At 44.4% G+C, this 22,406-nt stretch overlaps 1 protein-coding gene across 6 annotated transcripts in view; it reads right to left on the bottom strand.

The window, feature by feature from the left end:
* FGL1 (fibrinogen like 1) overlaps window positions 1–22,406 on the bottom strand; it is a 65,754-nt gene that overhangs the window by 35,659 nt on the left and 7,689 nt on the right. For 3 of the 6 annotated variants that reach the window (XM_053254524.1, XM_053254521.1, XM_053254519.1), the window contains one exon: window positions 5,883–5,958. The exons of 1 other annotated variant lie outside the window; for it this stretch is intronic. In XM_053254524.1, the coding sequence (XP_053110499.1) occupies window positions 5,883–5,948 (66 nt within the window). In that variant the 5' untranslated portion in view covers window positions 5,949–5,958. Of the gene's footprint in view, window positions 1–5,882; window positions 5,959–12,594; window positions 12,758–17,353; window positions 17,459–22,406 lie in introns of those variants that run through there. 2 more of the 6 variants (XM_053254523.1, XM_053254522.1) reach the window with 2 other exon arrangements.

Below are 22,406 nucleotides of genomic sequence, written 5' to 3'. Positions count from 1 at the left end.
TGTGAAGTACAAACTAACATCCAACAAATATGTTGTATTCTGTCTAGCAGTACTTTACGTTTTGTTAATTAGAAGTTGGCCCCAGTGGGGATCCTGTACAGAGAGTGTGGGGGGTGGAGTCAGAAAGGAAAGGGAGGGGAAAGAGAAGGAAAAAATGGAGTAGTTTATCAATAAAGCTTACTTAAACAAACATAACATTGCTTTGTATTTATGAGGGAAGCAGCTATAAAACATTTGAGTCACCTATGACTATAAAGATTTTGAGTCACCTATGTGTGTAAGCCTCCAAAGCTTGTGAAGATTCCTGTCTCTTCATTTCATTGCATTACTTGGCTACATTCCTGAACTGCTGCATTCTATTATTGCTGCTGCTGATTGTTTCTCCAGCTTCCTGAACTGCACAACTTCTGAAGCTACTTTTTCCTTATCAACCTTGAACTTTGTTGTTCACTGGATGCCCACTGCATTATGGTTCATATCCTACCACCACCTTTTTTCTTGTCCACCCCAGGAGAACCTGCTCTTCCCTGGAAACAATGGAGGTCCTATTTCTGCCATTACCTCCTCACTATACAATGACCCCTGATTTTACTCTAGCAAAGCAGAAGGCTATATTGCTTTACTGGCCTTGAAGGCCAAAGAATATATACACATTTGCTGTTTCCTACCAATTTGGAAGAGTATGCCAACCCTTATGAAACTGCTCTTCAAGCCTTAGATGATCAATTCAACCATACTTTGAATGTGATTGTGGAACATTACAAATTTGATTCTAGATCCCAGCTGCCTGGTGAATTTCTTGATCAATATGTCACAGTATTGCGTGCCTTAAATGTAACTTGTGAGATTCCCAACTTCACTGATGAAATGATCAGAGATCTGATTGTTATGAAAACAAACAGCTCCAAACTGAATGAAAAACTGTGCCAAATCACTCTCTTTGGTATCGCAAAAGCAGATTTCTGAAATCTAGGCTGCTCAGTCTAAATCCTTCCAAACACAATCTTCTCATATGGCACTGCCCCAGAAAGTGTCAGCACAGGAAAGGAAGAGCTACGGCTGCTACTGATGTGGAGACTGCTTAGAAAGGCAATTCTGCAAACTGTCCTGCATGGAAGGTCATTGCAACAGGTGCAATAAAGAGGACACTTTGCTAAGCTTTACAAGTCTACTGTCCACTCCACTACTGATACATGATAAGGATGAAGCAGATGAACCACTTCCTGACAACGTTCTAAGTGTGACAGACTCAGAGCCTACTTCTCCACATTGTCAATTAAAATTCTAATGGCCGTGAGGAGCAGATGCGGGCTTATTCTGGTTCTCCATACACTATCATTTCCCATCTGCTTTAACTCCTTAATACATCAGATCTGTATCTGCAGCCTTCACCTATGGGGATATGGAGGTTGCCCTATTGCCATAAATGGATACTTCACTGCTGTCCTGGAATACAAAGGACGTACTGCAGAAGGGCAAAAGTATGTGTCACATAAAGGAGTCTCAATATTGGGCTGGAAACATCAGAAAGATCTACATATAGTGTTAGACTCAAATAGCACAGCACTCGTATTACAGATAATGGAGCATCCGCATGCTGATATGATTGCTGATTTCTCAGATGTTTTTGCTGATACTTCCGACATGCCATACATTTTAAACATAAAATTTAGATGAATGCAAATGCAATACCTGTACAACACAAAGTCAGAAACATACCCATAGCACTGTGTCTATGTGGCCATAGCACTGGATCAAGTCAAGCGACGTCAAGAATAGCCAAATGGACCACCAGACTTATGGACTTTGATTTCCAGGTGGAATATCTTCCAGGGCTTTGGAATACAACTGCAGATCTCGACTTCCACTTCCAGGCCAAGAGGAGATCACAGAAGAAGAGCATCAAAGAGTAGTAATTATGTTAATAGCTTCATCCACTCATGGAGTGATCACATCTTCTGACTGGAAGGCAGCTCTCAGTGCTGATCAAGTGCTTACTGAACTTAAACCTTACATAACTAATGGGTGGCCATGCAAAAACAAGGTATAACATCTTCAACCATACATGCATGTAGTGAGTGAGCTGTCCCTTCTCAATGAGTTGGTGCTGAGAACTGATCATATGGTTGTGTCAACCTAATTTTGAATGAAAGTGATCAAAATTGCCCACAAAGTTCACTTGGGCATGAGCTAGACTAAAAGGCACATCAGAGAAAATTTCTGGTGGCTAAGTATGGACAAACACATTGAAAATATAATCAGGCACTGTATGGCTTGTGCTGTATTTTACAAATCGCAGAAGACTTTTACCATTCCCTTGACACTATTAGAATATCCCAATGGTCCCTCAGGAAAACTTGTTCTGGATATAAAGGGACCTTTTGATAACTAACCCACAAAACAAACTTTTGTTCTAGTGATGGTGGATTACTATTCCAGATAGTCAGAAGTTTCATTTGCGGACAACATTATTACAAACAGGGTGATCCAGTTCATGGCTGCAGTTTTTGCTAAATAATCCAGAATTTTCACTTGAGGCACAAATGACCAGGCTCAAACTATCATACTTCGGACACATTATGTGAAGACCCAGCTCCCTTGAGAAGTCCTTAATGCTGGGGAAAGTTGAAGGAAAGAGAAGAACAGAACAACAAGCAGCAAGGTGGATGGACTCGATTACGACAGCAATGAATGTATCCCTGAGAGACCTTAAAGGCCAAGCTGAAGACAGATCATCCTGGAGAGAATCTATCTATGTGGTTGCTAAAGGTTGACACCAACTTGATGGCACTTAATCAACAGATCAAAAGAAAAAGTGAGGGGATTGAACAAGTGACTGACAATGGGACACAACTCACCTCATTTGAAATTGAGCAATATTTTCATAATCCTGGGATAAAACACAAGACTATTTCCTTGTAGCATCCTCGAGGGAATGGCTTAGTGGAAAGAATGAGCAGGAGGGAACATTTACAACTGGCTACTATACAACAACCTTGGAAAGAGGCAATCCATGAAACTCTATTTGCTTATCAAGTTACCCCTCATTCTACTATAAGAAAGCCACCTTTTGAACTGCTATGGGGATGCAAAGCTACCACCAAACTTACCCAATGGCAACAACTGACAGGGCTTTCTGTGTCATCTCACCCCAAGGACACAGAGATTAATGATCGGGTAAGGGAGAAGCAACAAAAATATAAATTGCGTGTGGATCAGAAATTGTGAAACAGTGAACATTTCAAGTGGGGGACTTTGTTTGAGTACACCTGCCTTATAAAGTAAGAAAGGGATGTTCCTGATATTCTGAACCAAAACAAATGATCAGAACTAGCTTAACCTGCACAGAGCATCTGCACGCTAGTACTTGATTGCTCCCCTCACCCCTTGCCACAGCCCCCCTCACCTCAGAGATCTCTTCACCCTCACCGCACTCCTGCTCCTCCTCCTCCATTTTTCTCTCTCCTCCCCTCGCTCTTCCCCTCTATCTTTCTTCCTCCCCCCTTCCCCCTCTTGGAGTTAACAGTTCTTGTTCATCTTGCTTCCTCATCTAATTCACACAATGGCAGCCTCTTTCTTCTGAAGGGGCTCTTTCCTCCCTCACAACCCCTCTCTTCACAGACCCCTGCCCACTATCCTTTCATATAGATAGATAGATATAGATATAGATTCCTCTCCTCTACAATCAAGATCAACCAGTAACAGTTGCATTCTAACTGACCTTAACCATCACAGTCTCCTCCACCCTATCTGCATATGGAATCCTCACTCCCCAATCCCCACGGTGCTACAGGCCCCTCCTCCCTATCTGCATATAGAATCCCCACTCCCCAATCCCCACAGTGCCACAGGCTCCTCCTCCCTATCTGCATATGGAATCCCGACTGCCCAATCAGGTGTTTTTGCTCACAAACTCTCGCAAGAGCTGCCACGCACGGGATTGGCCATGGGTATGCCTTAGCTAATTAGATAGATAGATAGATTGGAGGAGATTCTGTCATATGGATGATTAAAAGAAATGGAATAGTTTGAGACTTTCAAGCATGTGTATTATGAGAAAAGAGGGAAGAGAGACTGGTCTCGAGAGAGGAACTGTAGAGGAATTTGATCTTGCTTCCAGTTTTGACCTCATGGATGAGGCTGATGAAAGTGATGGACAATCCCCTGTACCAGAAAGCAAATCACTAACAACTCCTGTGCCAGAGACCCCAAGAATTAGAAGTGTGCACATCATGAGACCACTTAAGACTCCAATAATTTGTCACCAAATTTTAAATTAATTCAGTTGTTTGTTATAAAGTGGAGGGATGTGTTGTGTTCTATCTACCAATCCTTTATGTTTAGTTAATTAGAAGTTTGTCCCACTAAGGATCCTGTAGCGAGTGTGTGGGTGGAGTCAGAAAGGAAAGGGAGGGAAAGGAGGAGAAAAATTGAGTTGTTTCTTAATAAATCTTAGTTAAACACAAGATTGCTTTGTATTCATGAGGGAAGCAGCTATAAAACAAAATACTTTATCTTATGGAAGACTGATGTCAAGTTGAAATTGTTTACAATGAATGCATTCTCGTTCTTCCTTTCCTCCTTTTGTATAAACAGCAACAAGATGTTACTTAGAGAGTGCTTTCTTCTGTATGATCCCCATCGCATGTTGAGGTCATCTGGAGAGGTCCATCTCCAGTTACCATTGGTATGTCTGGTGACGACTCAGAGGTGAGCCTTCTCTGTAGCTGCTCCTGGCCTATGGAATGCACTCCCGGCAGATGTCCACAGTTTAGGCTCGCTGTTGGCCTTTAAGAGTAGGGTTGCCATATTCAAGCTTCCCAAATCTGGGTGACCTAATTTGCATATTATCCAAATTATACAGCACCTAATTTTCAATGTTTTTATTTATTTGCCAGATTTGTATATTTCCCCTCGTTCTCTGCCTGCCCATGTGATCGGATCCAGGCAGCACATTTTAAATCTGTGTAAATCCGGGTGGAATTTAGCAGCCGGGTGGAGGAGCCAAAATTTGGGGGCTGCCCTAAATTCCGGGGGGCATGGCAAGGCTATTTAAGAGAGCCCTGAAAACTTGTTTGGCCTGGCCTTCCAAGGTTTTTAAATTGTTTTAAAGCATTTTAATTGGTTTTAAATGGTTTTGAATTGTTTTTAAATTGTTTTTATATTTTTTAAGCAGTGTGTTTTAGAGGGTGTTTATTATGTCTTTTTAAACTTGTTCTGCACTGCCCAGAACCTTTGGACGGGGAGGTCTATAGCAACAGCATGCATGAGAAGCTAAGAAACGAGTTCTACGTCATGTGACGGACTTAACAGATGGCAACCCACAAACAAAAAGTTAGCAAACTTTTCTTATGTGATGGCATTGGTAGATCCCATTATGGCTCCTCAAACAGCTGAACATGCACTAGCAAGCCACATCTTTGTATACTAATGATACAGGAACATAAAAAGCAAGAATTATCAGGTTTTTATCTCTATAAAATGACTGGAATAACAGAGCCACTTCCAGAATCCTGGCATATAGAGCTCTTCTCTGCTTCGTACATTACATTTTAATATTGTTTAGATGCACAATTCATGTACAGGCAACTCATAAAGAGTGCAACAGTGTATTTATACAGTAGTATAAAATCCAGCCCTTAATTTGGGAAAAGGTTCTCTAGAAACTAACCATATGGAATTGCAACAAAAGCCCCAAGTATAGCTCTAATATCCTCATTTCTTTAGGCATGACTGTAGGCTGATAAGCTATATAGCTAAACCTGCAAAAGGTCCACCAAACCTTAGCTTTCAAATCAACACAACTGAGTATAAGCAAACTCATATATCCATTTTATATTTATTAAAAATGAGAAGAAACTCTTGCAAGGAGTAGAACTTACCAAGCTGAAAATGCCTGCTATCAAAAGATTTAGAATAATCAAATGAAATAAACTCCCACTTTTCATTTTGATGACCCTGCAAAATAAATGAACAATGTATTTTGTGTTATCTTTTGTCAGCAGAACTATAGCTGCTGACTACTCAACACTGAGCTTGGGAAGGCCACCAGAGGCCTGCTGTTTGATACCTCATTTGCATCGTTAGGGTAGTTGGGCTAGATACCAATTACTCCAACAATCCAACCAATTCTTTGACAAAAGCAAGACAAAACAAGACTCCCTGAGTGGAAAATTTAAGTAAAGGTGCTTTTCCAACCAATATGTCAGAAAGAAAATAAATACAACATTTAGCTCTTATTAACTGCAACAAGATTACAGCACAAAGGTGTGTTGGCACAAGCAAGACCTAACTCATCATTCTCACAGAAATGTGTGTAGTCAGGTTTCAGAGTGATTGAGTGATTGCAGTTATCCATCTGCATGACTGCAAGATTAGTACATATTGCTAAGAGTATTTTCTCAGCACATCTGGGGGCCATTTTAGTGGCTGGTTGTAGTATATATGTCCTGTCTCTTTAAGATTAGGTTGTGTTTGGTTGGGTGTGGGTTAGCTTTCTATTTTCTGCACTGCCCAGAGTTTGTTGCAGTCTTCTCTGAATAAAGAAGGCTTCTTTGTCTCCTGCTTCAGTCCTGCTTCTTCAGGCCTAAGGTCAGGTCAACAAAGTGACTGGTTGGGAGCATGCCTAACAACCTTACCTAGGGGAAGATACTACACTGGTGACCTCTGAAAGAACAAGAACCACACCCTGCTTTCTCACAAGAGTGGTTCTGCCTTTGTGTTCTCCTCAAGTCTTTAGTGTTACTTTGTCTCGAATTAATAGGTGTTTCTAAATATTTATCTCAGCCGTACTTCAACAACATTTTCCTCTTTACCAAATTAAAAGCATCTAGCTGTTCTGGGATGTTCAAACTTTTACTCCAAGGACATTAAGTCCAAACTTGAATAATATTGCTGGCTGAATGAGTCTTTGCATCATCATCATCAATTTTTTATTTTTTTTTATTTTTTGCTAATGAGAGACACCCTTACAGGAAAAAAAACAACACAATAAAACAAATGCTATGAAAGACTATAATTATATGTAAACACAAACCGAAGCAACAGACAAAAGACTCTTCAGTGCAATAAGGTCATTGTATTTACTAAATTAATCTGAACAACACAGATGAAATGTGGTGTAGTGGGCTGGGTGTTGTTTTTTAAACTGTTGACTCTTGTGAATGGAAATAATATACCAAGAAAGATGTGCAAACCAATCTTGTGCATGCTTCACTTGGAAGTAGGTCCCACTGAGTTAAATGGGACTTACTCCCAAGTCAATGCGCACAGGATTGTAGGCTTAAAGGATTGACCAGGAATTTCCTGTATTACATAAACTAAATGAGAATGTCATCCCTGCAGCCTATGATTTCATGGATTTACTAATATTGTTCAGTTCTATAAAAATAACCATATAGGTCTCTCTCCATAAAAATCACTTAGTAAAAGGCCAAGAAACAGCACTTTAGGGCTGAAACACACATCTCCAACAACATGGGTTGCTGCTGAAAATATCACCCCCATGACTCATTCACTCATGCTCCCTGCTGTAACCTGTATTCATCAATGCTGAGATATCTCATGCATTTACTACAGGAATTATAATTGGTGCAGAATGTGGCAGCCAGATTGGTTTCTGGGACAACCCAAAGAGACCATTTAACACTGATTTTAAAAGAACTGCAATGGCTACTGATACGTTTCTGAGCAAATACAATGTGCTGGTATCCTATATAATAAGAAGCTTGGTGTCTGTGTCCGTGTCTTTTTCGGGTGTTCTGCGCATGTGTGGTGTGCGTGCGCAGAACACGGTGAGGGAGACACGGACGCAGGCGCTGGCCGCCATGTTGGCCGGGTGGCGGAGAAGCGCCAGGCCAAGGAGAAGCGGCCACCGCCAATGCCGGGCGGGGGGAGGAGCAGCGGCAGGCCGAGGAGAAGCGGCCGCTGCTGGGCAGCTGCGCCGGGGACAAGTGGCCGCCGCCGCTGCTGGACGGCCGGGCAAAGCGAGGAGGCGGCGGGGGAAGCCAGGCGAGGCGGCAGCGGCCCCAGATGGCGCAGGCCCCGGCCGGAGGAGGCAGTGGGCCCGGGCGGGAGGAGGAGCAGTGGCAGGCCGAGGAGAAGCGGCCACCGCCGGGCAGCCGCGCCAAGGACAAGCGGCCGCCACCGACAACGGACAGCTGGGCAAAGCGAGGCGGCGGCGGGGGAAGCTGGGCGAGGCGGCAGCGGCCCCGGATGGCACCGGCCCTGGCCGGAGGAGGCGGTGGGCCCGGGCGGGAGGAGGCGGCGGGGGAGGGCGGAGAAGGCTACTAGCGCCCATTAATTTAACGGGCTGAAAGATACTAGTTACCTATAAAATCCTTAATGGGTTGGGTCCAAGGTGTTTAAGAGAGTGCCTCCTTTGTCATGAACCCTGCTGCCTATTAAGATCATCTGGGGAGGTCCAGTTACGGTTGCCACCAGCTTGTTTGATGGCAACTCAGGACTGGGCCTTTTCTGTGGCTGCCCCGGGGCTTGGGAATATATTCCTTGTCAAAATAAGAGCATTTCGATCTCTAATGGATTGATCTCCACCGGCAAGCCCGCCTCATTCCCCTGCCTTAAATGAGGTTAGTGGAGCAAGTGCTCTGCTAACCCTGTTGTTTTGATCATGTGCTGCCGCGGTGTGGCAACTCACGAGGAGACCCCTGACCGGGAGGCTACAACAAGCCTCCCGGCATTGTGGGGGGGGGGCTCCCAAGAATGCCCCATGCACTAGCGCAAGGCATTCTGGGCCAGGAGGCCCTCTATCCTCGCCACCCCAACCAGCTCTGTGACTGAGCCGTTAATTATGTGGTCAGCCAATCTGGCCACCCAAGGCGAGCTGCCTGTTCTCCCCACAGAACCCTCTTGGGCTCTCCACACTGCAATTGTGGCCCTAGTTACTCATGCATAAGTTCTGTTGAAGTTAACAGGATCTGCGGATGCTTAACTGAGCTAATGAAATTTAATAGAAAACACATACAGTGCAGTGGCTAAGATGATAGATGGGGTGTCAAAACATCCTTGGTTCAAATCTTGCCACAATTATGAGTTTACCGCATAACCATATGCAATCCAATATTCTTTGAAGTCTCAGCATCACTATTGGAAACATAGGGATAATAGTACTGGCCTACCTTACAGGGCTTACTGAGATAATGTAGTGGTTTGAACACTTGAAAGGTACTACATAATTGCTGACATTATATAATTGATAGCGGGATTGCACCCTACAAACAAGCATGTAAATTATACAAAATAGTTGTAAAAAGAGCTAGAGCTTCATAAAATACGCTTTTATCAGAGTAAAAAGCTGCTGCCCATTGAACCATGAAATAATTATTATTTGAAGTTCATTCATTAATATAAACCAAAAGGCATAATTAATGTTAGGAAAAATCTTTTACTATTTAGTGGATTACTGAAATTTCTTTGGACCATAGAAAGCTATCTATGGTTATCGACCTGGTTATGGGAACTGAAACTTCCTTGGTCACCCTGGTGGATGCTCTACGCCGGGAACTAGACAGGAGAAGTACATTCTTGTTGGTTCTGCTGGACTTTTCAGCAGCTTTTGACACCATCAACCATGGTATCCTTCTGGTCCACCTTTCTGAGTTGGGGCTGAGTGGGTCAATCTTGGACTGGTTCCAGTCCTACTTGGAGGGTCAGGTCCAGAAGGTGTTATAACACCTGTTATAAGCTGACCTTTGCTCAGCCCCATGGCCATTGGTCTGGGGTCCCTCAAGGCTCAATTTTGACTACAATATTTTTTAACATGTACTTTAAACAACTAGGGGAGATCACCCAGAGATTTGGGCTATGGTGTCAGCAATATGCAGATGATACTCCACTCTGTCTCACTATGTCATCTGCCAGGGAGGCAGAGGAGGTTCTGAGCGGTGGCTTGGAAGCTGTGACGGGCTAGATGGGGGCTAACAAGCTGAAACTTATTCTTGACAAGGTGGATCTAATGGTGGTTAGTAGAAGAATTGATCAGAATATGGGCCTGCTCGTTGCATTCCCTCTCAAGGAACAGATTCACAGCTTGGGAGTTCTTTCAGATCCAGCGCTGCTCCTAGAAAATCAGGTGGTGGCCGTGGCCAGGAGTGCCTTTGCTCAGCTTTGGCTGGTGTGCCAGCTGCAACTCTTCCTTGAGAAGGCTGATCTGGCCTCTGTCACCCATTCCTTAGTCACATCATGTGGGGCTGCCCTTGAAAAGTATTCAGAAACTACAAATGGTGCAGAAAGCAGCTACCAGATTGGTTTCTGGGAATTCACATGCATATTACACTGATTCTGAAGGCTCTGCACTGGCTGTCTTGTTTGTTTCTGGGCACAATTCAAGGTGCTGGTTATCTATTATATTAATTTTCTTAGCCGGTGTGTGTCCTCCTGGATTTGGCAGCGGAACTCTCGTGAGAGTTCCTTATTGGGCGAGAGTTGGGGCAAAGAAAAAATGGCGGCCACCGGGAGGCGGCGGCGGGACAACCTGGCCTGGCCAGGCCAGGCCATCCTGGGTAAGGAGGGGAGGTGGCAGCAACTGCAGCAGCAGCAGCAAAGCCCAACCTGTCCACGGGAGGCGGGAGGTAGCAGCGGGGCGACTGTCCCGGCCATCCCAGGTAAAGGGAAGGCGGTGGCAAAGCCCGGTCTGCCAGTGGGAGGCAGCAATGGAATGGCCATCCCAGGTGAAGGGGAGGTGGCAGTGGAAGTGGCAAAGCCTGACCTGCCCGCGGGAGGCGGTGGCAGGATGGCCATCCCAGTACCAGGCAAAGGGGAAGTGGCGGTAGTGGCGGTAGTGGCGGCGAAGCCCGGCCTGGCCGCCGGGGGCAGGAGGCGGCATGCCAGGCCACTGAGACAAGAACGCGGCGGGGAAGCAGCGGAGAGACTACAAAGGGGGTGAGTGGGAAAGAGAGAGTGCAGAGTGGGGCAGGAGGGAGGGGGAGGGGCAAGAGAGAGTGGGGCAGGAGGGGGGAGGGGGCAGGAGGAGGGATGGGGGCAAGAGAGTGGGGCAGGAGGGAGAGTGGGGCAGGAAGGAGGGGGGAACAGCCAGCCCCAAATAGCACACAGATGCTTTGTGCGGGTAGGCTAGTTATCTTTAAAGCTCTAAATGCCTTGGGCCCTGGATACCTTAGGGACTGACAGCTCCCAGCTGAATCTACCCACTTGACTAGATCAGCTGGGAGGGCTCAGCCCCACATGCTGACACCTGCTGAAGCTTGTTTGTTGAGCATGTGGGACAGGGTCTTCTCAGTTATTGCCCCTGGGTTGTGGAAATCACTTGTGGTTGAGAACCAAATAACTTGCTCTCTCCCAGCCTTTTGGAGGAATCTGAAGACTGCTCTTTTTGTATATGCTTTTGGCCAATGAGTGCCTCCTGCCCTCTAAGGCGTGCGCATGTGTTTGTGCTCACAAGTTTTTGGATGCCCACTCCGTTCATTTTAGATCCCACTCAGGTTGAATCAGGAAGGCCCCATTCTGAATGCATGTGTGCACACACTGTCTTGATACTGCTGCTCAGAACAAAACTCATTCCACACAGAGATGAAAAAAATTAGAGGGACCACTGGTCCCCTGGCTCTTTAAAAAAAAGAAACATAGTTGTGTTTTTCTTTTCTTTTATCTGTATGTTTTTATAGGATGTGTATTACTGTTTTTCACTTGTTGTTTAACGCCCTGGGATCTTCGGACAGAAGGCAGCATAAAAATATAATAAATAAATATATTGGAGTTGGAAAAGGGCTTCTGTGTTCATCCAAAACAACGTTAATGCTAAACTATTAGTAACTGATTAGAAATTATAATAGGACTAGATACTGGGTAGGAGAATAATAACTTCTGGGAGTAAGCCGAATTCAACTGAGAGTTCTGAATAAACAAACATGGGATTGGACTGCACGTGGTAAATGGGTTATTTAATCCTTATTCCTGCAAAAAGCATGAGCATAGAAATAGGTACAGGAACTAGGGTAGCCAAAGTTAACCAACTGCGGTTGCTGGCAGGACCTCTATCTAAGGGGAAAGTTACAGAGCAGTAAAAATAGTGATAACAGTAAATTTCTACAGGAAAATGGGTGGCCAGTTTAAGTTCCCCCAATAGCAGCAGACAAATCTGTTACGGGATGTGGAATGGATGGATTTTATCCAGCACAATCACTCCTTCTGAAAAAAGTGATCCATTGCATGGGATGCAATCAGCACTGATTCAGGCTGCTGCTTATATAGTGTCAGCAAAAATTGCTTTGTTAGTTTTATCTATAGAGAGTCACATTTTTTTCATGAATGTATCGGAGGTTGTTCTTAGGCCAAAATACAACTCTTTCTTGAATATACAAAGCTGCCTTATACCGAGTCAGATCATCGATCCATCTAGCTTTGCTTGCTGGCAGCAGCTCTCCAGGATTTGAACTGGAGACCTTATGCATACAGAGCTTGTTCTCCACCACTGAGCTACAGGCCTATGCTCACTTTCCTTTCCCATCAGCTCAGTTAGATATTAATCTCATTACAGCATACCCATGTAATTTCGTATTCAGCGTTGCTCTGGTAATACAGAGAACACCTCCACCCTCAAAATATTCCTATATAGTTTACCTTTGAGCCCTGGGGATCCTGGAGCGGTTAATGTCTTCTGAGCCGATGCAAAGATTTCCCCAGCCTTCTCAGAATGAGAGAGTTTTTGTTGTTAATTTCTGAACAAAACTGTAGTGAGTCAGTGGGGAGGAATGTTCAGAGGAGCTGTAGATGTCAAGACTATTGCTAACTTGCTACATTACAAACAGAATGTTAATATGATTGTCTAACAAAAAAACAAAGGGAGGGATTAAAAACAGTCTACTGCTAACTCCACCCTTGCAAAAAACAAAAAAAAAACCCCCCAATGTTGGAAATTCTCTGTGGTGAGAGAATCCCTTTCTCATTATAGCAGAGTGCACAGAGGCACAACACAGCGGATTTAGTTAGGCATGCGTGTATGCTGAGAGTAAAGTAACTTGGAGCCAATTCATAGTTTCAAATAAATATAAAAGGCATTTATTAAGGAACTCCATTCTAGATAGGAAAGTGAGGAGTTAGGATCTCTAAATCTATCTATCTAGCTGGATGCAGATGGATTCTGCATCTTCTCTGCACACATGGTGCAGGGAGAGAGGCTTGCCATGTTGCAAGGTAGAAGGGCAGGTAGGGAAGAGAGAGAGAGAGAAAGGGAGTTAGTCCCTAAGAGTAGCAATCTACATTTCAAAGGGATAGTGTCAGAGCAGTGGAGAAGGGATGACCAATGTCTTGACCCTCTAGCCCTCTGACTCACTAGTCTGTCCTCCACTGTCTGAGACAAGAGACAGCGCAAAGTCCTTTAACTTCCAACACCCAATCCCAATATTTTCCCTTTATGTACGTGGTCTAGGCATAATTTCTCTGGGTCTGGTACAAGCTTGTAACATGGGCTCTCTCTCTCCCCCCATGCCTGAATGTTTTGAAAAGATTGGAGGACTGATTGATATTGTTTAGGTCCTTGTGTTTAAGCACTTTATGCTTCAGGCTTCATGATTTGTATTTATAGCTGAACATGGCAGTGTGGCATGTATGCATATTGATTATACACAATTGACAAATGCTCTTTAGACACAGTTTCCTGTTTCTGGGATCTAGTACCAGTACTTCTATGGACTCTGGAAAGCAGAGACCAACTCCAACTATTCTAGGGACTGTAAATCCTTTCAGCAGCACTGGCTCCCACCGTCCCAGAGATCTCAACACCAGTAATTATTATTGTAGTACTTGTCCTTCCCTTCTGCTGTCAGTCAAGATGCCAAAGCCCATTTTGACATATGCACTTCTTACTGTTCCTCAACACCCTATACAACTCGTAGCACAGCAAGAGACAAGGGAGCCACATCTCCTCCTGCCTGTTCTCTCCACAGTCCTGCATTCTGCTCATCCCTCAACTGCTGTGTGGCACACCTGGTGATATACTTGCTACAGAAGGGAGAGGGGCAGGACCTCTGCTTTAATATGTAATCTAATGGTAGTGTTCAGGCTGCAAGGTGGCCTTACTCTCATTTATTGATCTTAAAATTCCTCAGCAACAAAGAGATAAAATGTGTTAAATACATCTAACAGCCATTGCTGCTTCTTATACGCAGCTTTTTCTCTATGGCATGTGATCTCTAAAATTTATTTATTTATCAAATTTGTACACTGCCCCAAACTTTAGTCTCTGGGTGGTTTACAGCAACTTAAAACAGGTTAAAACACAGGTAATAAAAACCTTAAAACAATTTAAAACCAGCGTAGGATTAAAAGGTTTGGTTGAAAAGGTAAGTCTTCAAGTGCTTTTAAAAAGTTGTCAGAGATGGGGAGGCTCATATTTCAGTAGGGAGCACATTCCACAGTCTTGGGACAGCAACAGAGAAGGCCCGTCCCTGTGTGGCCACCTGTGGCAACTGGAGACGAACCTCTCTGGATGATCTCAATGGATGATTGGGCTCATAATGAAGAAGTTCTCTTAAATATCCAGGGCTTAAGCCATTTAGGGCTTTATAAGTTATAATAACCAGCACTTTGCATTTTGCCCAGAAAATCAGCAGCCAGTGTAGTTCTTTCAACACAGGAGTAATGTGGTCTCTCCGAGATGACCAGAGATCAACCTGACTGCTGCATTCTGTACCAACTGCAGTTTCCAGACTATGGAAGGCAGCCCCACATAGAGCGCATTGCAGAAGTTAAGTGGAGGTTACCAGCATATGTACCACTGTTCTAAAGTAGTTCATCTCAAGAAATGGATGCAGCTGGCGTGTCAGCCAAAGCTGATAGAAAGCACCTCTGGCCACCGCCTCAACCTGAGATACCAGGGAGAGGTATATATCCAGAAGCTCTCTCAGAAAGCATACCTGTTCCTTTGGGGGAAGTGTAACCCCATCTAGAACAGGCAGATCAAAATAGTCTCTGGAGTTCTGACTCCACACAATAAGTACCTCTGTCTTATCCGGATTCAGTCTCAGTTTATTATCCTTCATCCAGCTCATTACCACCTCCAGGCAGGCATTTAGGGAGGTTATGCCTTCTCCTGATGACGCTGACATGGAGAAATAGATCTGGCTGTCATCAGCATACTGATAATACCCCACACCAAATCTCCTGATGCTCTCTCCCAGTGGTTTCATGTAGATGTTAAAAAGCATTGGAGACAGTATTGAGCCCTGAGGGATGCCATACATAAGCTCACATTTTGATGAGCATCAGTCTCCAAGTGACACCATCTGGAATCTGTCTGAGAGGTAGGAGCAGAACCACTGTAAAACAGTGCCCCCCACCCCCAACACTCTCAGGCGTCCCAGAAGGATACTATGGTCAATAGTATTGAAAACTGATGAGAGGTCCAATAGGACCAACAGAGTCACACTTCCTCTGTCAATTCCCAGTTGGAGATCATCCATCAAGGCAGTCTCCATCTTAAGGCAGTCTCCACCCAAAGGTAGTCTCCACCCCATAGCCTGTCCGAAAGCCAATTTGAAATAGGTCTAGATAATCCGTTTCCTCCAAAATTGTCTGGAGTTGGGAGGCCACCACCCTCTCAATTACCTTGCCCAGTCATGGGAGGTTGGAAACAGGCCTGTAATTGCTTAACTCTGAGGGATCCAATACAGGCTTCTTCAGAAGAGGTCTAATGATTGCCTCCGTAAGACAAGGAGTCATGCTGCTCTCCCTCAGAGAAAGATTTATTATTTCTACCAGGCCTCCAACAACAACCTCTCTGCCAGATAGAATAAGCCATGCTGAACAAGGGTCAAGAGAACAGGTGGTAGTTCTCACTGCTCCAAGCAGCTTGTCCACATCTTCAGGAGTCACAAACTGGAACCAGCTGAACCACATAGGAGAAGTTGCTGGACACCTCTGATTCAGACACTGCAATAATTGTGGAATCTCCATCTAAGTTGGCCCGAATACGAGAGATTTTGTCTACGAATAACTCATTAAAACCATCACAGTGGGTGAGTGATGTTTCCAAATTCTGATTCAAGGAAGGAGGGGCATGTCACAATCCTGAACAACTCTGCTGGATGTGAGCTCGCAGAAATTAATTGCAGATTAATTTACAGAAATTAATACAGACAGAAAAGAATCGCTTCTTTGCTGCATGTATTGCCTGAGCATAGATCCTTAAATGTGCTATGTTGTAATCTGTCAGATTAGAGTCTTCTTCCACTTGTGCTCCAGTCGTCTACCTTGCTGCTTCAGCCGCCGTAGATCTGTGCACCAAGGGGCCAGTTCTGAAATGGGTCGGAGAGGATGCTTTGGAGTGATCATGTCTACTGCCCGGGTGAGTTGGCTATTCCAATTCTCCACCAGGGCATCAACAGGATCACCAGCAGAGCCAACACTAAATCCTTCCAAGGCTTCTTGGAATCCTGTTGGATCCAATAACTTTTTTGGGCAGACCATTCTAATAGGCCCCTCACCCCTGCGGAGGTGGGATATGATTTTAGATCCAACCTTAACCAGATGGTGGTCTGCAGGGGCGTAGCAAGGTTGGAGTGGGCCCAGAGACGAGATTTTAAAATGCCCCCCCCCTCAAAGTCCAGGGCCTCCACACACCCCAGGCCCCCAAGGATTTAAGTCTGATATTCCAAAATAAGTATGCTGCCTGGAAATACATTTCACTGAATACACACACGCACACGTCACAATATATAGTGATATACATTGAGTACTATACATTTGTTTTACTTTTAATGCCTAGAACACACTAGAAAGATGAATGATTAAAATGGACCCCTCGCTGCAGATTAGCAAAGGAGACTTTCAACCATGCAGGGTGAGCCTATGTTTGTTTTCTCAGAATTCTGAACAAATTCAGTCAAGTTCGATTCCAGGAGGTTTTTCACAGGAGGCTTTTAAAGCCCTTTAACACACATCTCCTCTGGAATGGAGGTGCTGCATTCACACGTTGGCCAGATTGACCCTGAAGCCCTGCAAGTTATTGGGGAGCAGTTCACACACAAGAAAAATAAAATAAAATAAAAGCACAAGACATGCTTCACAGTTCTCACTCAGACCTTCTGGGTTGCAAAACAACTTGAACATAAGTGCATTTATAAATGAATGAATAAAATAAATATAATACTGTTTCTTCCAGAAGTTTTTGTAATTTTCTGCCATGAAACAAGCCACTTATAGGACTTTTTAGATAGTTTTTTTTAAGCCAGCAAATTTTCCAAGCTGTTTAAAAATAAATATTCAGAGACTTCTCAGTCCCTCCCCCCCCCATATCAAAGCCCTATGGCAAGCAGATGCCTATATATCCGGGGCGGGGGGGGGCGGGGAAGGTAACCACAAAAAGGAGTTCACACTCTACCTGGCAAATGCTGGGCTGGGCAGGGCAGCAAGGGGTCTGCTGCAGAGAGCAGTGGTGGCCACTCTGGCTGCCTCCTCCTTCCTGGCTGGCTTGGGCCCTACTGGAGTTCAGGCTTCACAGAGGCCTACACGGAGGCCTCCGTGGAAGCCCCGCCCACCCGCCGATCAGCTGAGAGGTGGGAGAAAAGGAGCTCTTTGCAGCTTGTCTGCTGCCTGGATTGCTGGCCAGGAGAACAAGCAGGAGAGATGGCGAACAGGGCAAGTGGCTGAGGGGCCTTGGGGCTGGGCAGGGGGCAATGGGGAGTCACGCGAGGTGCCTCTGGAGGGCCCCTCCAGGCAGTGGGGCCCCCAGACAACTGTCTCCCCTTGCCCGATGGTTGTTACACGCCTGGTGGTCTGTCCATGACAATGGGGAAATCACTGTGTTGATCAGGTCACCAGATCAAGTGTGTGACCTGCAATGTGTGTTGGTCCAGAGATCATTTGGGATAGGACCATAGTTGTCATGACTGCTATGAACTCCTGAGCTGCCCTGGACAAATTGGTTCCGAAGTGAAAACAAGTTCCCCAGCACCAAATGTCTGGGAGACTCCAACGCCAATCCTGCAACAAGGCCGTGAGCTCAGTTAGGGATTCTGTTGGGCAGCAGGGCGATTGGTACACCAACAGAAGTTCCAAACTATCCCTGGTCCCCAAACTTAAGTACATGCATTCAGTATGGTCAGAGGATCTGGGTAAGGGAGATGTTATACTTACATTAAAAAATAAACTTTTGTTTTGCTTCTTAAACACATGGGAACAAATATTTCTAGTTTTTAATGTGGCTATCCTTAATGAAAGGATTTTAATTAAGCAAATCTTTCTTATGTCGGTTTTTAAATCAGTGCTGTTCCTACTTTAGTGTTTTATTTGGCAGGATTTCAGGTTATGGTCTAATCAGTGCTTGCAACCTAATATTATGCTTCTGTAATTTAGATACAAATGTACCATGGACTAGAATGGCATTCCATTTTGAGAAACCTTGCCTTGTATGCATCAAGTACCAACTCGAGAAGCTGCAGTTTCCCAGAAGGCTGACTCCTGCTCTGTGAAGTTTGAAATCACCTTGTCATGTAAAAATATGGAGAGGTCAAAGTTTGTACAATTATACAAATGGTTGCTCATATTGACTTTGATGCCATCTGTTATGAATTAATTTTGTTTACACACACACACACACACACACACACACACACACACACACACACACACCTGGCAACTGTGGACAAACTGAATACATGACATGAATTTGATTTTAAACTTGTACAGGATTTCAGTTAATCTAACCAGACTGTTTAAAATTGCAATCCTCTCATTGGTTGACATCCAAAGACCTCGGTGCGTGCAGAATGTCCCTGGTATCTCCAGGTAGGGCTGGAAAAGACTCCCATCTAAAACCTTGGAGAGCTGCTGCTAGTCAGCCTAGAAAGATGATACTGGACCAATGGTCTGACGTGGTAAGGCCGGTTCCTATGTTCCTAAATTACTCAAGAGTTACGTTAAAAGATAACTTAATTGAACTGAATTAAGTGTGATTTGCTCCCAAGTAAACATTCATAGGATTGGGATACATCTTATTCATCGGACTTTTGTGGTTTTTTGGAGGCTCAGGTTTCTGCAGGTTATTTCACTACTTATCTTTTCTCATAAAATTATTCATTTCAAGCCTTTATGTGTAAATGCTTAACTATTATGCAAAAACATGAACACATTTTGTGATCCTTAATTGTTCTATATTACTCATTTAGAAATCATTCATGGTTTACTCTGAAATGTTATAGAGACAGGCAGTTCTGTCTGCATGCTTTGTTCAAGGAGAAATATGACAGCCTGCAGAATGATTATGTTTTATTTACTCCTCCAAATTCAATATAGAAATCATCTGCATACAACGGGAAGCTGTAGTTTCTCAAAGTTTTTGGAGTCATGGGCATTATTCGTGTGCAGTTTCCTGGACCAGCCGTTAGTAAGGGGATTGCCCCTCACCCCCAACCCCACCCCCTGGCATTCCTCAAAAACAATTTTGGGCAGCTCTCGGGAGCTCATTTCCAGGCAGCCCTTGCTTCTGGATAATGTTCATTTCAAGGAAGTGAAATGAACATTATCCAGCAATGAGGGCTGCCTGGAAATGAGCTGCCGGTGGCCTCTGCTGGCCCGAAATTTTTTTGGGGTGGTGGTGGTGGTTTTTATTAGCGATGCCTCATGGACCGGTGGTTGAGAAACACTGGTCTGAACAGCGCTAAAGGCTTATATGTTCTGGCCTAGCAAAAAATTGGGTTGTGCAATTAAAATGGAAGTGGAATAAGAAAACAAAAAGATGGCTTCCTAGTTGTGATTATAGTGACTGGGTAGGTAAGATTTTATAATGTTTTAATAGACTTAGTTGAACAACTGAGGTCAGTGATGTAGTTGCAGATTCAGAAGTGAAGACGCTCTCCATAACAGCCCCTGTGGCCATGCCCACCCCAGCAGCCAGAGAAGTTGAGAAGTACCAGAGCTCCATCTCTTCGCATCCCCCCTCCACTATATAGAGACACTATAAATTTGGGCTTAATCCAACCCACTTGCAAGAGGACCAAACACCCCTCATCTCTCTTTTTTTTCACTAATTAAAATCAATGGGACTTCCTTTGGGTTTGGGCTGTAGAGCTCAATAACTGAGAGCCAAGCGGCTCTGTATTTTACTCTTTACTGCCCAAGTAAAGGAAATAAATTCTTCTGTTACTCTCCAAAGTATAGACTCTCACTTCAATATCTGTTGAAACTGGGCAATGTTGAGATCCTGTTTTCAGATCACTATTCAAGTTTCTAACATTATAAAAATGACCTAAATTTTAGGCAGAGCTTTTCTTTATTGAAATATGAAAACATATGGACAGAAAATTATTCCGTCTTTCAAGTCTCCAACATAGCTTGATACACGAGATTCCTGAATGCTGACACATGTATAGTAAATTAAAGCCATAAGGTATTGTGAAAGCAGTTCCGTTCTAGGGCCGCTTCAAAATGATTGCTATCAGATGCTCTTTTTAATTTTTCAATTATGACAGCACGTTGTGCCCTCAGGCCTTTGTTTTGTGGAATGCAGTCTTACAATTTGGCACTTATCCATATTGCTTCCTGTAACAATACCTAAGTAGTGGGGAATGTGTAATTGAACCAAGTATATTCAGAAACTGCTGTATGGCTAACACAGGAAACAACATAAACTAAATAAAGACATTTTCTTTAGTAGGTCACCTTCTGGTATTGTGCCAAAATTTTAAAGTCACACAACTGTTCATCATGTTACCTGATAAAGAGTTCTTTGCAACCCTACTACCTGAGTTCTTCCAAATTTATTTGAATGACATTCACTCTGCAATAGTAGGTTTTCAAGATGATGAAAAAGCTTGTGTGTGAAGCTTGCGTTTCTTGCTTATGAAGGATCATCTACCAAAATGAGTTGCGGAACCCCTTAGAGCAATGTTCTTCACTGCAAGGCCTGACATAGCTCCCACTGACACTAAGTGTGATTTTTATTAGGCCTGCTGTAAAGTTTCGGATGACCTGAAATACTCAGCACAGCTCCCCTGGCACTGAGAGGGCATGGCCGTACGCATGGCACAATGCTGTGCTTTCCTCACTGCTGCTGGGGCTCCTTTAAGGGAATGGAGCCCTCTGAAGTCCCAGTGCCATCTCGTAAGGTGTACATGGAGCAAATGAAAAAACAAAATAGGTTATCAAGATGTTCCAATTTCATTAGAGGGTTGTTTTTGAAAGTAGTATCGGCTCCCGATTTCAGTGCACCTGTGCAGTTGCATAGGGAGGCCAGCGGCAGCCCTGGTTCAATCTGCTGCCAGAGGCCCCCCGCCACACCCCTTGCATCTGATGTCAGATGCAGGGGGCATGGTTTCGCTTGCAAACAGGGCCACAGGCCCCGTTTGCGAGCAGATTCCAACCAGTAGCTCAGTTTTTGAAAAGCTTAGCTAGCGCTGGCTTCCCAGCCCAGCCGGGAACCTCTCTTCCTGCCTTTTAAAGCAGGAAGAGCCACTCCTGGCCTCGCTGTGAATGAAACCAGGCCCCCTGAGAAACCATGCCCCCTGTGTCTGATGTCAGATGCAGGGGTGTGGCTGCGGCGCAAGTGTGGCGGCCTGGGTTCTTTTAACCCGTTTGTGCAATGGTGACTCTGCCCCTGCACCTGTGGCAAGGTGCCAAATACTACCCTCTACCTCATGCATGCATCCGCCTCTATTTTTCTTTGCAACAGCAGTGATAACCATCTGACTTGGCATGGGGGTGTGCACATACACCCCCAGCTGTTCTACTGGCACTTGGTTAAGAGCTGCTCTGATCATGGTGGGGGGCAAAGGTGCCAGTTGAGGCAGCAGCGGGAATCTTGCCACACTGTTAGCACCACAACAATCTGCCATCATAAACTGCCTCACCTTGCCTCATGGAAGAAATGCTCCTATTTAAAAGGAACCCCAAGAAGGGAAGTATATCACTTTCAAAAGCCCAAGTGCTGCAATACCAGCATTATACAGGGTATAAGCTCCCAAATGATCTCCCTCTGTTCCAAAACCAATTTAGCATACAGCTCTTGAATTGAAAGCATATTAGATATAGGAACAAAGGAAACTGCCTTCTACTGAGTGTGATTATTGGTCCACCCAACTCAGTATTGTCTACACTGATTGGCAATGGCTCTTCAGAATTTTGCACAGGTGTTTTCTCACCTGGAGATGCCAGGGTTTAAACCTGGGATCTTTTACGTGCAGAACATGTGCTTTTCCACTGAGCTACAGACCCATCTCCAAATATTAAACTGAGAAGAACAGATTAACTTTTACTGAGAAAGTTTTTATAGCTACAAGCTTAATGTGCACACATTACAGTAGCAACTTCACTTTATTTTAGCTACAAGGTGAAGAAGTGATGGTTAGATAATTTTAAGAGGGCTTCCTTGGTCTATTGGGCAGTGTCAAGTTATGGATTTTTTCCCCAAACTCATGGAAATCTAATCCTGACCTCCA

Source organism: Hemicordylus capensis, chromosome 5 (genome assembly GCF_027244095.1).
Source record: "Hemicordylus capensis ecotype Gifberg chromosome 5, rHemCap1.1.pri, whole genome shotgun sequence".
NCBI classification, from domain to species: Eukaryota; Metazoa; Chordata; class Lepidosauria; order Squamata; family Cordylidae; genus Hemicordylus; species Hemicordylus capensis.
Note: the sequence above shows the minus strand (reverse complement) of the source record. Positions and strands in the feature narration are given on the sequence as shown.